This window comes from Odocoileus virginianus, chromosome 7 (assembly GCF_023699985.2).
Source record: "Odocoileus virginianus isolate 20LAN1187 ecotype Illinois chromosome 7, Ovbor_1.2, whole genome shotgun sequence".
NCBI classification, from domain to species: Eukaryota; Metazoa; Chordata; class Mammalia; order Artiodactyla; family Cervidae; genus Odocoileus; species Odocoileus virginianus.
The window spans coordinates 2,873,135-2,890,195 of record NC_069680.1 but is presented as its reverse complement, the minus strand read 5'-3'; the positions used below and the strand labels follow the sequence as shown (position 1 = coordinate 2,890,195).

The 17,061-nt window shown below is 39.7% G+C and overlaps 1 protein-coding gene across 1 annotated transcript in view; it reads left to right on the top strand.

Annotated features, from left to right (window-relative positions):
- Positions 1 to 17,061, top strand: part of HPSE2 (heparanase 2 (inactive)) — a 666,499-nt gene that overhangs the window by 627,019 nt on the left and 22,419 nt on the right. The window contains exon 10 of the mRNA XM_070470009.1: positions 10,782 to 10,927. Coding sequence (XP_070326110.1) covers positions 10,782 to 10,927 — 146 coding nt within the window. The remainder of the gene's footprint in view (positions 1 to 10,781; positions 10,928 to 17,061) is intronic.

Below are 17,061 nucleotides of genomic sequence, written 5' to 3'. Positions count from 1 at the left end.
CCAAGTCTCCAAATCCAAAGAAATCCAAAGAGGTCCAGGAAACTAACTCCATTACAAAAACAAAGAGCATAGTACAAGTTTTCCATGCTTGGAAATAGTTAACTGGGGTGATTAGGAGGAATATTCCTAAATCATTCTTAAGATCTTAGACATTCATCAAACATAAAATGTTAGGTTTAATGGGATACTATTTACTTCCACTGCACACTGCTGGTAAAGAATCCGCCCGCAATGTGGGAGACCTGGGTTCAGTCCCTGGGTTGGGAAGATCTCCTGGAGAAGGGAAAGGCTATCCACTCCATAAATAAACAAGTATGAGTGTGTCCATATATTTATGAGATACTTTATGAAGTATGGGATGCACCAGTATTTTCTACTTTCCACTTTCTAGGTCAGTAGTTTGCCAAATAAGGACCCCCAGGGGAGATCTGGCAGTATCTGAAGACAGTTTTGGTTGTCACAACTAGAGGAAGGGTATGCTACTGGCATCTAATAGTTGTAGGCTGGGGATGCTGCTAAATATCCTACAGTGTGCAGGACAATCTGCCACAACAGAGAATCATCAGACCCAAGCTACCAAGAGTGTTGAGGCTGAAAGACCCTGCTCTGTGTTTTAAGATCAAAGAAATGATATACTTTTTCCCAGGGTCCTGGCATTCTAGAGAAGGGATTATTCCTAGCATATTCCCCTGCATCCTGGATAAAAAATAACTGTGCCTGAAACCAGGAATCTGTTTAGGGAAAACTCACTATTTTTTCCTTTACTGTCACACTGCTGCCACACTCATAGCAATTCTAGCACAGCATGTGGATTTTTTTTCATACCAACAAATTATCTGACACAAGCTAGGTGTCCTACAATTCAGTGCAGTTCTGGCACCTCCTATGTGGAGTTAGTGTCACATCCCACAGCTTAAGGACTAAGTCTTACAAGATTGCCCCAAATTCAGATGCCAATTGCAAGTCCCAGGTTGTCCCTGGTACTTTTCACCAACACCCTCTCTAAATCAGCATTCCTTTGACTTTCTTCCTCAGATTTGATAACTTGCTAGATCAGCTCACAGAACTCAGAGAAACACTTAAGTTAATCAGTGTATTGTATGATGAAGGATACAGATGAATAGCCAGTTGAACACATACATAGAGTGAGGTCCAGAAGAGTCTTATACATAGGAGCCTCCAACACATGGATGTGTTCACCAACCCAGAAGCTTGCCAAACCTCATATTTTGGGGATTTTATGAGGGCTACCTCATGTAGATATTATCAATTATTAACTCCATTTATAGTTCCTCTCCCCTCTCCAGAGAATGGGGGAGTAGAGCTGACTCTACTTCAGACTTCAAAATATACTTGGTCTTTCCAGTGACCAGCCCCATCCAGGAGCCCAGTAAGAGTAACCTCATTAGAATAAAAGATGTTCCTATCACCCAGGAAATTTAAGGTGTTTAGGAGCTCTGTGTCAGAAGACGGGTCAAAGAACCAGGAACTGAGGTTAGATAATAATAATGTATAACTTATTACTTCAGAGACTCAGAGAATCAAGAAGAACCCAAAAAATTTAGGAAATTTGACAATCCTAGTGAAAAGCAGATTTATTATCACTGACTTTTCTGTTTGCTGAACCCCAACTTAAACTGAGATTCTGGCAGCCTGAACCCTTTCTCTTCCCTGCAGTGCTCAGTTGATTATCACTTTTGTCCCAGGTTAATTCTTCATATTCCAGGCCCATTCTGGGCTTTGCTCATGTCTTCAGAGTGCAGCAAACAGGGGTACAGGGCATTTTAGTGGGTAGTTCAGCAAGGAGGAGGGTGTTTACCTCTTGCTTTTCCCTGCGTCTAATTCAGCCAGTGAACTATGGCCTGCCTCTGTTTTACTAATTCATAGCATTCGGAAGGAGTGAGGATGGGACTGATTTTTATCTCCAGGCAGCACTTGCTCTGAATTTTTTTTGATAGTAGACTTTTTTTTTTCTATTTATTTTTATTAGTTGGAGGCTAATTACTTTGCAATATTATAGTGGTTTTTGCCATACATTGACATGAATCAGCCATGGATTTACATGTGTTCCCCATCCCGATCCCCCCTCCCGCCTCCCTCCCCATCCCATCCCTCTGGGTCTTCCCATTGCACCAGCCCTGAGCACTTGTCTCATGCATCCAACCTGGGCTGGTATTCTGTTTCACCCTTGATAGTATACTTGTTTCAATGCTATTCTCTCAGAAACATCCCACCCTCGCCTTCTCCCACAGAGTCCAAAAGTCTGTTCTGTACATCTGTGTCTCTTTTTCTGTTTTGCATATAAGGTTATCGTTACCATCTTTCTAAATTCCATATATATGTGTTAGTATACTGTATTGGTCTTTATCTTTCTGGCTTACTTCACTCTGTATAATGGGCTCCAGTTTCATCCATCTCATTAGAACTGATTCAAATGAATTCTTTTTAATGGCTGAGTAATATTCCATTGTGTATATGTACCACAGCTTCCTTATCCATTCGTCTGCTGATGGGCATCTAGGTTGCTTCCATGTCCTGACTGTTATAAACAGTGCTGCAATGAACACTGGGGTACACATGTCTCTTTCAGATCTGGTTTCCTCGGTGTGTATGCCCAGAAGTGGGATTGCTGGGTCATATGGCAGTTCTATTTCTAGTTTTTTAAGGAATCTCCACACTGTTCTCCATAGTGGCTGTACTAGTTTGCATTCCCACCAAAGAATGGTTCCCTTTTCTCCACACCTTCTCCAGCATTTATTGCTTGTAGACTTTTGGATAGCAGCCATTCTGACTGGTGTGTAATGGTACCTCATTGAGATTTTGATTTGCATTTCTCTGATAATGAGTGATGTTGAGCATCTTTTCATGTGTTTGTTAGCCATCTGTATGTCTTCTTTGGAGTCATCAAGACAGTATGGTACTGGCACAAAGACAGAAATATAGATCACTGGAACAAAATAGAAAGCCCAGAGATAAATCCACGTTCCTACGGACACCTTATCTTTGACAAAGGAGGCAAGAATATACAATAGAAAAAAGACAACCTCTTTAAAAAGTGGTGCTGGGAAAACTGGTCAACCACTTGTAAAAGAATGAAACTAGAACACTTTCTAACACCATACACAAAAATAAACTCAAAATGGATTAAAGATCTAAATGTAAGAACAGAAACTATAAAACTCCTAGAGGAGAACATAGGAAAAACACTCTTCAACATACATCACAGCAAGATCCTCTATGACCCACCTCCCAGAATATTGGAAATAAAAGCAAAAATAAACAACTGGGACCTAATGAAACTTAAAAGCTTTTGCACAACAAAGGAAACTATAAGCAAGGTGAAAAGACAGCCTTCAGAATGGGAGAAAATAATAGCAAACGAGGAAACAGACAAAGGATTAATCTCAAAAATATACAAGCAACTCCTGCAGCTCAATTCCAGAAAAATAAATAACCCAATCAAAAAATGGGCCAAAGATCTAAACAGACATTTCTCCAAAGAAGACATACAGATGGCTAACAAACACATGCTCTGAATTTTTAAGGGAGCATCAGACTGAATTCCGGAGAAGGCAGTGGTACCCCACTCCAGTACTCTTGCCTGGAAAATCCCATGGACGGAGGAGGCTGGTGGGCCGCAGTCCATAGGGCCACTAAGAGTCAGACATGACTGAGCGACTTCACTTTCACTTTTCACTTTCGTGCATTGGAGAAGGAAATGGCAACCCACTCCAGTGTTCTTGCCTGGAGAATCTCAGGGACAGGGGAGCCTGGTGGTCTGCCGTCTATGGGGTCGCACAGAGTTGGACACAACTGAAGCGACTTAGCTGCAGCAGCAGCAGACTGAATTCACTAATCAGCGAGACAAGATGTTTGGCTGCATACTGACATCTCACCCATTGGATCAGGCCAATATGTTTAATTCTAGCAACACTTTTAATCATAGATTCAGAGAACTGCAGTGGTGAAATTTATCTATGTAATTTTAGTATTTTCATCCATTAATCCAACAAGTATTTATTCAACAAACTGAGCCTAGAGCTACAATTCTGCCACCTCAGTACCTTGCTTTATATCTATGTCTAAGCCTCAGTATCCTCACCTGTAAAAAGAAAAATAACAGTGCTTCCTCAGGATTTACTGGTGAAATTAATGAGATAATACATGTGAAGCACATATTAATCACTCAAGAAATGTTCATTGACGTTGTTAAAGCAAATATGAACCCTGGTGTCACTGAAGGGTCTAATGGAGAATACCGTAGTAAATGGGCAATTAACAAGCACTATGAAAACCACTATGAGAGGGGAAACCTCTGGTTTCCCAGGATCACATACAAGAGAAGCCCAAACCTGGACATTGGCTTCAGAGAGGCCGCTAGAGGAAATTCCACTTAGGCAGAAACCCAAAAAGTGAGGAGTTAGCTAGTAGGGCATGGGGGAAAGAAGTACTCTAGACAAAGGGAATGGCATTTCTGAAGACCCGGAGGTGCAGGAGGATAGGCCTTTCACGGAAACGGAAGAAGGAAAGGAGAACGGCTCAGAGATAAACTGTTTTCATTCGAGTGTATATCCTTCAAGTTTAATTGCAGAGACACTTTTTTACCGCTCAAAAATAGAATCACTCTATTTTAGAGTCTGTGCTTTTTCTGCATACTATAATGAACATCTTTTGACATTGTTAAATATTCTTCTAAAATAGAATTTCTAGTGACTAGTCTAATTTCTAGTCACTAAGGGTGTTATGGTCTTATGGTCTGCAGTGTAGACAACCCAGGCTACAAGCCCAAACCCTGATCACAGCTCCATCAGCAGCTGCCCCTTGCCACCTTTCCAGCATAGTGATGCACACTCCAAAGCTCCAGTCTGCTCCCAGGAAGCCAGACCCCAGGTCGAGGTCCAGGCTGGTTCTGGCAACAAAACTTCTTCCCTGGCCATACCCCTCTACCCCATACTGGGCCACATCTTCTATGATAGGATATGGTCTCATAGATTTCTCATTACCAGTAGCTCTAACAAAATTCATCACCTAACTCACTGGCTTAAGGACAATTTTTCTTGCTAAGATTATAAACTTCATTTTGGCAGGAACTGAATTTGTCTTATTCACCACTATATTCCTACTGCCTACTATGGAGCCTTAAACATAGTACCCAGTCCATAACTGAATTCTAGCACCTCCTGTAAGTCAGGCATTCTACTAGGCATGGGCTTTAGGAATGGGTAAGTAGTCTTAGACCTTGAGGAACACGTGGTTCAGTGATTAATCCAGTAAATTCTGAAAGCTTCCGTCAGTTTCGTTCTCTTTTCCCATTTATTTTGGTTCAACTTACTCTATATACTGCATTTTCTAGCTTTCAGACCACAATTGACTTTTTGACAAATACTGAAGAAAAAGAGAAGATTTAAAACCTCTGTCGTTCTAGTGTCATCTGTTATTTGTTTTCCCTCTCAAACTAATAAATGGACACTATTTTTCTTCAACCTCTCCTCATGTCTGATATACTTAAAGAGTGTCTGTTCAGTCTCTCTTTGTCCCTTGAAAATTGCAATGCAGTCCTTGTTTGGATTTTTTTGTTATTTTTGTTGACATGAAAATCTAATATATTTGCTTTCCTTCTTTATGATTCTTATTGTTTGAAAAGCTCTCTTCATATTCTATCTTTCATGCAATGTCTTTTTGTTGTTTTTGTTATTAGATATATATATATATATATATACGTGCATTCTTTATTTTTTTCTTACCTGCCCTATGCATAAAGTTTTTTTTCACTTTTCATGTCATTTCCTTAAGAGATATTCAGAAATTATTCCATTTGCTTAATTTTATTTGTCATTATATAAATGACACATACTTGTAGCAAAATAAAAGAAAGAGGAGAAAGGGAAGGAAGGGAGGAAGGAAGGAAGTATAATTTGATTCTGCTGGTTTACATAAGGGAGAAATAAGGACAGTGAGAGAGGGAAAGTGAAGTTTTTTTTTAAAAAGGTTGGCTAGATAGGGAACTGAGAGTAGAATATGATTGAGAAATTAGTCTGCAAACAGTGCAGAGAGCTAAGTAAAGGTGCAAATTTGATGTTCACTTTGGCTTTTAACCTACTGTCAACTGACTTACCAGCCCAAATCCTAGATTCCCCTAGGGGGAATTACGTTCTACACTGATTAAAGACAACTATGAAAGAAGAAACTCTAAAAGTTTTAAAAGAAAACGTAAAATATCTTTATGAACTAGACATGAATAAGGATTTCTTAAACAACATACAAAAAGAAATGTATATTTTTTGCCCACTAGATAGGTAAAAATTAAAGGTCTGAAAATAACAGGCGTTAGCAAGGCTGCGGATCACAGGGAACTCACACAGACACTGCTGGAGGACGTGTAAGTTGGAATAATTGGAATCACTTTGGAAAATAACTTGGCATTATCCTGTAAGCCTGAATATTTTTACACCTGCATGTAACCCAGCAATTCCTCTCGTAGGTTTATACTGTAGAACAGTGCTTCTCTAAGCTTATCAAGCATCTGAATCACCTAGAAAGCTACACAAATTGGGGGCCTCACCCCTGGACATTCTGATTCGGTACACCCATGATAAAGTCCATGAATTTTGTTTCTAAGAAGCACCCAGCTGATGAGGCTGCTGCTGGTTTACAATCACAGTTGGAGTAAGTAAAGCTTCTCCAGATTTCTTCACCTGGGTCTTTGGAAACAGGAACAAGAATGTTCAAATAGAAAAAGCAGAACACAACTCAAATATCTATCAGAAGAATGGGTAAATCAACTGTAGTATTTTACACAGTGGAGTATCATACAATATTGAAAAGGAATACTAAGTGGGCTTCCCAGGTGATGCTAGTGGTGAAGACTGCCTACCAATGCAGGAGTCATAAGAAACAGAAGATTGATCCCTGCGTGGGGAAGATACCCTGGAGGAGGGCATGGCAACCCACTCCAGTGTTCTTGCCTGGAGAATCCCATGGACAGAGGAGCCTGTTGGGATATTGTCCACAGGGTCACAAAGAGTTGGACACAACTGAAACTACTTAGCGTGCACAAACTCTAAGTATTTGTACTACTTGAACAAATCATCAGGGCCTAATGTTACGTCACAAAAGTAAGTCACAGAAAATTACATATCATGTGATGCCATTTTTATAAAACTAACAAATTAATATGTTGCTTAGGTACAAATACAGAGATTAAACTATGAAGCAAGACAGCAAAAAACAAAAATGAGAAAAGGAAGACTCATAACTAGATGCAAGAGTGTGGGTATTCTGGTAGCCTTTAAGAAGGGTGATGGGTTCTCATATGCTTCAGAATTGTCATTAAGTTACATATATGCTCTTGTATATGGAAAGCAGATACATAACAATTTGAAGCTATATTTGAAGAAAATTCTCACAGATTGAAGAAAGGTCTTGACTTTCTGATTAAAAGTAGTCCCCAAATACTGGCAAATTAATGCAGAAACTCACATTGACACATTCCTGGTAAAAGTTCCAATGTCAAGAATAAAACATGACTCCTATAAGCATCCTGACAGGACACAAGAGATAGAAAACACGGAAGCTAACCAAACATAGACTAAAATTTGTGTTCACTTCAAACTTCTCTACAACAGCAACCACTACAAACAAAAAACTTTCAGAATTTACTTAAAGAATGTTTGAAAGGAAAGGAAAAATTATAATGCAATAAACTTGAATCTGCAGATTATAATGCTAATTATTATGAAAATGATGTGAAACTGATATTTTTTAAATGGAGATTTCAGTGGAAGAAAAAATAGAAAAATCCATGTAATACAGATTTATTATATAGTATATATAATAGTTCTCATCAATATATGTATCATGATATACATATCATAAAATATATTATATCTGCATATATTTATATATATATTTGTGTGTGTGTGCTCAGTCGCTCAATTGTGTCTGACTCTTTGCAACCCCATGGACTATAGCCAGTCAGGCTCCTCTGCCCATGGGATTTTCCAGGCAAGAATACTGAAGTCAGTTGCCATTTCCTCCCCCAAGGGATCTTCCCAACCCAGGGATCAAACCACATCTCCTGCATTGGCAGGTGGATTCTTTACCACTGAGACATGGGAAGTCCTTATATATATTTATATGTATTATATATAACATGTAATTTTATACATGTGTTATATAATACACATATTATTATATATGTATCATTTATATTATATATCATAATATATACTATATTGTATATTAGTAGGTGTATCTTATATCAGTATATATATCTGTATATACTATATATATACTATGATATGCAATATTATAACTGTGTAATAATCATTACACTATATAGTATATTGTATAATACTATATAAAATAATGTATCTATAATATACATTAAAATATAGTAAATGTGGCATATTATATAATAACAAATATGGTAATGTATAGTATGTATGTATAGTATGTATAATATACATACATATTTCATGCATATAAAATTTAGTTTGTGATAAAGGTGAGTTTAGGGATAGATTATTTACTATATCATGCTACAACAACTAGTAAATTATTTAGTCAATAATAGAGTTATTACCATGCACCAAAATATTTTTCAGTGAGTTAAAAGGTCAAATTTTTAAGTGGTAATATAAAAAGAACTAGAAAAAGTGTCAGTGAAGATTGATCTGATCCTTGTGTGAGGAAGGACTTTCTAAAAATAAAAGAAAAGGAAAAAATCAGAAGAAAAAGACTGATATGTTTTTCTATAAAATTGTTTAAAAATTCTCCATGTCAAAAACATCATAAAAAGTGATAAAAATCAAACTACAAACTTGTACAGAATATTTGTTTTATAAATATTCCAAAGGATTCTTCCACTAATATTAAAAGTTATGTTACAAATCAATGAGAAAAACATAGACATTCCATTGGAATATTGTGACTGTGATAATAACTTCACAAAGATTACTTCAAACCAAATTACAGTCAAGTAAGAGCAAATTGAACCAATGAGTTTTTCTTTTCATCTGCATGATTGACAATGATGACATATTTGCCATTTTACATATAAGGAAACCATATCTAACTGCCATCCTAAAGGTACTTAAAGTTAAATAAGGTAAATATTTGGGCAGGGCTTAGTGCTCAGGGAAGATCTGGAGCTATTCTGGTGAAAAAGGTGCTTTGAGACTGTTCGGATTTATGCAGTTCACCAGAACTTTTTAAGCACCTAATGTTATAAATGATTACAAAAGTAGGGAGGGGGAAGATTATTAAGAGGCTTCTGCCTGAAAAGATGAAGGCTCAGAAAGCAAAGTTGATGTCTTTAAGATCTTGAATAGCATGCCTGTACTCAATAGGATGTCCACTGAATTCCAGAATTGGCAGGGAGGGAGGAAGCTCCTAAACAAACTAGGTGGCCCTGTTTATATGATGAGTTATAAACACTTAAGTCATTACCCCATAGTAGGATTTAAAAGCAAATGCAAAACAAATACAAAATATGTTGTGTGTCAAATATAAAAATAAAACATGATAATAGCAACAGTATAAATTAAGGTGGCAGTAAATAGTCTTTTGTAAGTTCAAATACATGTGTGAATTACAGATTCAGTATTTATTAATCAATTACAAATGGACCCTAGAGTGGTTAAAAACTAAACTTTTTAGTTTAGATTTATTGAGGATGACCAAGAATTAGCGCCATGGTTTGCTTTTTTCTGTTTGCATTTTTTACTCTGGAATTAGGACTCTGGGCTTCCCTGATAGCTCAGTTGGTAAAGAATCCACCTGCAATGCAGGAGACCCTGGTTCAATTCCTGGGTCAGGAAGATCTGCTAGAGAAGGGATAGGCTCCCCACTCCAGTATTCTTGGGCTTCTGTTGTGGCTTAGCTGGTAAAGAATCCACCTGCAATGTGGGAGACCTGGATTTGATCCCTGGAAGATCCCCTGGAGAAGGGAAAGGCTACCCACTCCAGTATTCTGACCTGGAGAATTCCATAGACTGTATAGTCCATGGGATCGCAAAGAGTCAGACATGACTGAGCGACTTTCACTTCATTTCACTTCAGGACTCTGATCTCCTGTCTGAAGGAGCTTCATCCTCCTCCCACCACAGAAACAGTCTTTAGTGACAATATTTGGAAGATGACATTTTGGATTCTCATATTAGTGACAATCCTGAAAGATTGGAAACCTTACATTCTAAAATTAAACAGAAGTCATAAACCAGTAGGAAAGTAATGTTTGTCTTAGTTGCTCAGTAGTCTTGCCTGACTCTTTGTGACCCCATGGACTGTAGCCCACCAGGCTCCTCTGTCCATGGGATTTTTTCTCTAGGCAGGAATACTGGAGTGGGTTGCCTTTCCCTTCTCTAGGGAATCTTCCCGATCCAGGGATCAAACCCGGGTCTCCTGCATGGCAGGCAGATTCTTTACCATCTGTGCCAAAAGTAAAAGTCGTAGGAAAAGAAAGTTGAAAATGCAAGGCCCTAGCTGATTATTCTTTTATATGTGAAAAACTGATTCATTTGCTTTGTGTGCCACTCTGGGTTCTCCCCATGGACATTTCCTCATTTGGTCAGTTCCAGAGACCTCTTTAGATAGTGCCCATTTCATACGAACTGAAGATGAGTGCTTTGTTGTGGTGACCTTGCTTACAGGGTTAGAGTCTTCTGTCCTGATTCCCTAAACTCCTGGTATGAAGTGCTTTCTGGCCTTTGTGTTTGTGTGTATACTCAGAACACCTGAATATATGTTGCTCTCTGACTCTGTTTCTCTGTTCCCTTCAGGACTATTGGCTCTCCCTCCTTTACAAGCGCCTCATCGGCCCCAAAGTCCTGGCCGTGCACGTGGCTGGGCTCCAGCGGAAGCCCCGGCCAGGCCGAGTGATCCGGGACAAACTAAGGATTTATGCTCACTGCACTAACCACCACAAGTAAGTGTTCAGAGAGATGGCACAGAAACCACCGCTGAGAATTTTAGGCCGTTTGAGAACTTCGTGCTACACTGGACCCCTTCAGGACACTGAAAACTGCTTCTGGATTCACTAGACCCGTTCTTTGCAAGTTTCAAATGATTTCTGATAAACAGTTTTTTCTCCAAGTAAAACCCCTTTCTCACACTTAGAATTATTCATAAAATGTTCATAAAGATACATGCCATTTGTTTATTTACTTCTTCATCCAACAAATTTTTATTGAGCATTTTCTCTCAGCCAGTTGATGTAATGCCCAGGAGGCTTATTTGTGTGCCTATGCCTTAACCAAAACTAGAGGTATAAAACCTATTCCTAAGATATACCAGCAGAGCTGGAGGAAATAAGCCTACTTTTCTAAGATGCATGTTGGAGAGCTATACCACTAGAAACCTAACCATGTACCAGTGCATCCCAAGCTGGGAGTACCCAAAGCTAGTCATGTCAGCTTTACAGCCATTTCAGTATTTTGAAAACTATTTCAGCTATTTTAAAGGTTAGATGGTTAAATAAAATCTGGGCTTCCTTTTTTTAGGGGGCCAAACCTTGAACAGTCAGCACAGTAACGGGGATGGTTATCCTCTTTTTCATCTGAAGCTGAGGTTATCAGGGTTGTCTTTTAAGAAGTAGGAAACATAATTAGTACATAAAGTTTAGCAGATAAAAGATTTTAAAATATGAGGATCATAAGGTAAAAACTTAAAACAGAGCCTAAAGCAAAACCCACCTGACCAAATACGGCTTTCTTACATTGCTTCCAATTTAAGCAGCAGAGTAGGCAGCCCTGGAAATAAGAACCCTTTCTCTTAAGGCAGAGAAACTCTGTGTGGAGTGGGAGTGAGGAAGAAGGAAGGAAGTGCTTCCAGCCAGACCTTCATTCCAGCAAGCCTATCAGGGCCGATCACCGGCAGTGGAGAGCACAAAGAGTTCCAGTGGTCAGGTTACAACAGATGCCCCTTCCCCTCCCTGATGACAGAGGAGCCATGCCAATTAATTTATCATGATAAGATTTTTCAAAGAATCACTCTGAGCACAAGGGGACCAGGGGCCAGTTGTCTTGTCTATAGATACAAGTGCCTATTGTGGATGAGAGGAGGCTGGATTGGGCAGAGGCCAGAGGCTTTCAACGGTCCCTTTTGCTCAACAGGAAGCTCAATCCAATAGCTGACAGAGAGTGACTGCTTTATGGCCTTGGTTGGAGTTATCTGATCAACATACAAGGAAACATTGTGTTCCTTGTCTCCACCCTGGCCTTGAGGTAACCACCCAAAAAGTGGACTCCCAGCTTCAAGAGAGGAAAAGTTCTCTTGGCACCTTTTGTCTCTTTGGGGAAGCACATCAGTCTGTGCCCTTTATACTATGGCTCTGCAGACCCAGGAGAAAATGTCAGTAGCCAATCCATGGGCTTAGCAGAATCTGGAGGGTCCTCAGAGAGGTCTCCTCACTTGGTTTCATCCCAGTGTTCATCCTGATTCTCTTTGACATTCTTGTGGGAAGTTGTCACTCATGTTCTGAATATACTAGGCACTCAGGGCCAGTGCCTCATGCATTTTTGTATTATTGGTGTCCCACAGAGTGACTGGCCTGAAGAAGGTGTCAGTGAGTGTTTTATGATTGAATGCAGAAACAGGGCATCAGGGCATCACTGATGCTTTATACTTGTAGCTGTCTTCCCCTTTGCTGTCACCACATTGGCCAGAAGAAAGGGATATGGTGGAGTGCATTCACCAGCATAAAATCATTCATTATATTCAATATTCTCTCTCCATCACCTGATCTCCTGTACTTTCTATGGGAAGTCATTCCAGAACCTCTCCTGGGAAACTGCTTCTGCCAGTTCCATCCCTCCTCCCTATTAAAAAAAAGAAAGAAAGAAACAACTTTACTAATCTATGTCACTGATGACCTTAGATTACTGGGGTGAAGGTCTTTTTGTTCTTACTAGAGAAGAAAGCCCCCAGTAGATACACTGAGCTAGCTGAGAATGAGCTGGCTGAATTTGCAGATCTCCTCCATGTCAGTGGATGTCCAGTGCCTTGGATAGATGGGCAAAAGGAGAGAAGTGTCTCTGCACTTTCTCTGTAGGAAGCCACATTCCCTGTCTGAGCCCCCTCGCCTGCCACAGCATTATCAGGAAGCACTCCTGATCCACTTGGTTTATTTGTAGCCAAAGAGACCAAGGTCACAAAAACGTCCCAGAGTGGGCATGTTAGCTTCATGCTGTTCAGTCTTGACCAGTCCTCCAAAAATACATATCCTTGGTCAAAACAGGGAATTGATGAGAAAGTATAAGTTTATTGATAGAATAACCCGAAAAAGGTCTTTTAAAATAGCTCCTGCGCTCAAGTGTATGTTGAACACTTGCTATGTGCCAAGCCTCTTGCCAATTATTTGCATTAGTGTAATTGTATTAAATTCCAAAGGTTCTACAGTATCACATGTATATACAAATAGCAACACTAATAATATAAAGAATTTTACATTTGGAAAGAATCTTTAGAGATCCTTGGCCTTTTGTCCTATATAACATAGAAATTCCCTTTATAGTCTCCCTGACAGTCATGAACCTCTACTTGAATACCTCACTGCTTCTCATGGCATCTCTTAGATTGTGGGTCGTTTCTGACCTAGTAGAGCATTGTCTTTTATGACTGATTTAAGATAACTAAGTCAGATACTCATACCAACACTAGCAGGTGCTTTTCTGCTTTCTGTTCTAGAGCCAACAAATTAGGACCTGGCAGCACAGCAGTTCTCACCCTAAGGCTTCTTATTCAGAGAACAAACAGGTTTTGACTAGGAAACAGTCTTTTTATAAACCATTCTGCTAACACAATGTATGTATCTGGGGAGGAGCTGAGATCCTTAGCCAAGTTTAGAACCAATTGGAGCCTGGTGGATCCTGAAGAAAAATTGAGTCTTTTGGGGTTCAAGTTTGTTTATTGTTGGCAAAGCACGACTTCCTGTTTTTCAGAAGAAGTTTTTTTAAAGACTCATAAAAAGGTTCCTGAGGCTTCTTGGACATCAAATGGCTCTTACAAAACAATATTTTGATGAGTTAAGTGTAAATGAATCAGAAACATGTGGATTAAATTTCCCTTAAAATACACAGGGGCTTTGAAATTGGGAAAAATATGTTTGGCAAAACATGGCCTGACTGTTACCGAACCCAAAAACTTTGAATTAGATTTGGAGAAAATGGACCAATCCAGTTTTCAAATACGTAGACTTTCACTGGAAATGGACATGGATTTCAAAGCATCATCCTCCCTTCCCTTTCCTAGTCTCCCAGCTTCACTGGAAATATTTCTAGAACAGGGACTGTTTTTCATCTGTAAGTCAAGAGGCACCTCCCGATACGACACCCCTCACCTCTTACCTCCATGATATTCCAATCCCAGCCCCCATCCTGACTCACTTCCTCCCCCTCCCATGGCAACACGGAGATGTCAGGCCGCAAAAGAACAGCCGGAAAGATGAACTCCAGATACAGGCCTTTTCCGCTAGTGAAAAAGTCTCACCGTGAGTGAGACATGGAGCAAGATAGATGTTCTACCAGATAGAAAGGGGCATTAACGAGGAGAACCAAAAGCCACCTGGGCTTGACGACATCAGAAGGCCAGCAGTTGCCTCCAGGCCACCCTTCAATAAGACTCCATTTTCTTAGCAAGCAGATACACCTCCAAGATTATTTTTCTGTCGGCAGAGAATGGAGATTCTTCAGGAATCTGGATTCTCAACATAGTACTTTCAGGTTGGTGCTGCACTCCCCAGCCAAGAATGTGTCTTCACAGCCAAAAGGCCTCTGCTTAATGTCCTTGCCCACCAGCCAAGCAGCAAAAAGGAATGACTGAGGGAGGTCTTCAGTGTCAGGTCCTCCCTGAGGAGTCTCCATGAGCCCTATGGGAGCCTCCGCAAGTTGGTGTCTGAGCTGGCTTTCAGTGCTGGTTTGTCTGCCCCAGGGAACTATGGAAATGGAAATCAGACCACTGCCAAGCAGCTTGAAAAGATAGCTTTCCCTGAAGCAATGCTGTGATTTCAGGTCTCCCTCCCACCCACCACTTCCCCACATCCTGCCCTTCTCCTCTGTGGTCTCCAAGGGCTCATTCTGCCCTAACCCTGCGGAGGAGAAACTCATAAATGCAAGAACGCAGCTCTGTCCGCCTGGGCTGCTGGCCTTTGAGAAGGTTGTCTGATGATAGTTAGCAGAAGAGTTTACCACAGTCTGTGAAAGTTGGTATCCTTACATGCCTATTTTCACTCACACTTTAAAGCCTAGTTAATGGCGTCTTCCTCAGTTTTGCACACAACTTAAAGCCCACCAATGAAAATCGTTTGTGTTTTTTTAATGATGGTGGTAACAGCTTTCCTGATAGCTCAGTTGGTAAAGAATCCACCTGCAATGCAGGAGACCCTGGTTCAATTCCTGGGTCAGGAAGATCTGCTGGAGAAGGGATAGGCTACCCACTCCAGTCTTCTTGGGCTTCCCTCGTGGCTCAACTGGTAAAGAATCCGCCCGTAATGTGGGAGACCTGGGTTCTATCCCTGGTTTGGGAAGATCCCATGGAGAAGAGAAAGGCAACCCACTCCAGTATTCTGGCCTGGAGAATTCCATGGACTGTGTAGTCCATGGGGTCACAAAGAGTCGAATACAATGTGACTTTCACCTTCAATAATGGTAAATGCTGACATCGGCTAGCAGCATCTTTCTTCAGGTCTCTGATGACACAAGTCCACTCAAAATAAATTGGCATTCTCTTCGGATTGAATTCATTTGGCTCCAAAAGTTGGCTCACATGCTTCAGGGGGTTGAGAAGAAGGACCAGAGGAGAAAAGACTAAATAGAAGGGTCATTTAATAATTTATCACTTAGTAATTTTTCAGAATATCAGTGCAGGCATCCAAAAAGCCTTGAATGAAATAATGTACCCTCCTACAGATGCAAGAAAAATCATCAGACACACAGCCAAAAGGATATACATTGGTAATTAATCACATAATCTTAACAGATCACTCTAAGCAAGTGGTTCCCAAACCAAACTCATCTGCCAAATATACTGAGATATTTTTTTTAAAATATCGATTCTCAGACACAATAACAAGTGGATTAAATAATGGAATGAGCCCAGAAAACTGTATTTTTTAAAATCTAAGTTATTGTGTTAACCTGATGTTGGTCACTCAACTCTTAATTAGCACCTTTAGAGGCATAGATGAGTGACTCAGAGGCTGAGGTGTGCTCTTTCTACAGAGAATGATATTTTCCTCTGGGCTCAGTTGACTTCAAGTTTCTTGGAACTCCTTCTTTGAAGGCAGGACCAGGCCATTTTTTCTATTTTCTCTCATTAACCCATCCAGAAGGGGACCTAAGGGACCCCTTAGAAACAAAATCCTTTTTCCTACAAGAGAGAAGAAAATCATTGCAGTCTTGTTGATAATGCTAAAGGCTGTTGTGTACAAGCATGTATTTCCCTCAGGCTTCTGTACTGGGTTAAAAGGATTCTGAAACAGTGAATAGTTCTATAATCATGGAGTAGATAAAACAGCAAAAGTAGAAATCAAAAAGGTCAATAAATTTGACTACCTAAACATTTTTAATTTTTATACATCAGAGTACAATGTAAACAAACTGAACTAGTCAAAGAAAACTGGGGGAAATTTTTCAATATACCTGAAAACAAAGGATCACTATCTTTAATAAATAAATAGTTTTAAAAAATCAATAGAAAAACAGGCAAAGGGCATGAACAGTCAGTTCACAAAGGAAGAAATGAAATGGCAAAGAGGCAAATAAGAAAAATACTGTGCCTCAGTGTGAATTTTTTAAAAATACAAATTAATACAACATTGAAATCCCATTATCACCTCTTGAGTTTGAGAGATGATATTTTAAACCTTAAACTGTAACCTTTTAAAAGGTTATTATTAATATCTGATGTTCTTAGGGATATGTGGAAATGGGTGCTCTCACGCATAGGTGATCAGAGCAAATTGATGCAAGCTTTCTAGATAATATCTGTATTGTCAAAATGTATTAGTCAGGATAGGTGAGGTTATGCTGTGATAACTAAGGACCTGCAAATCTCCATGGCTTT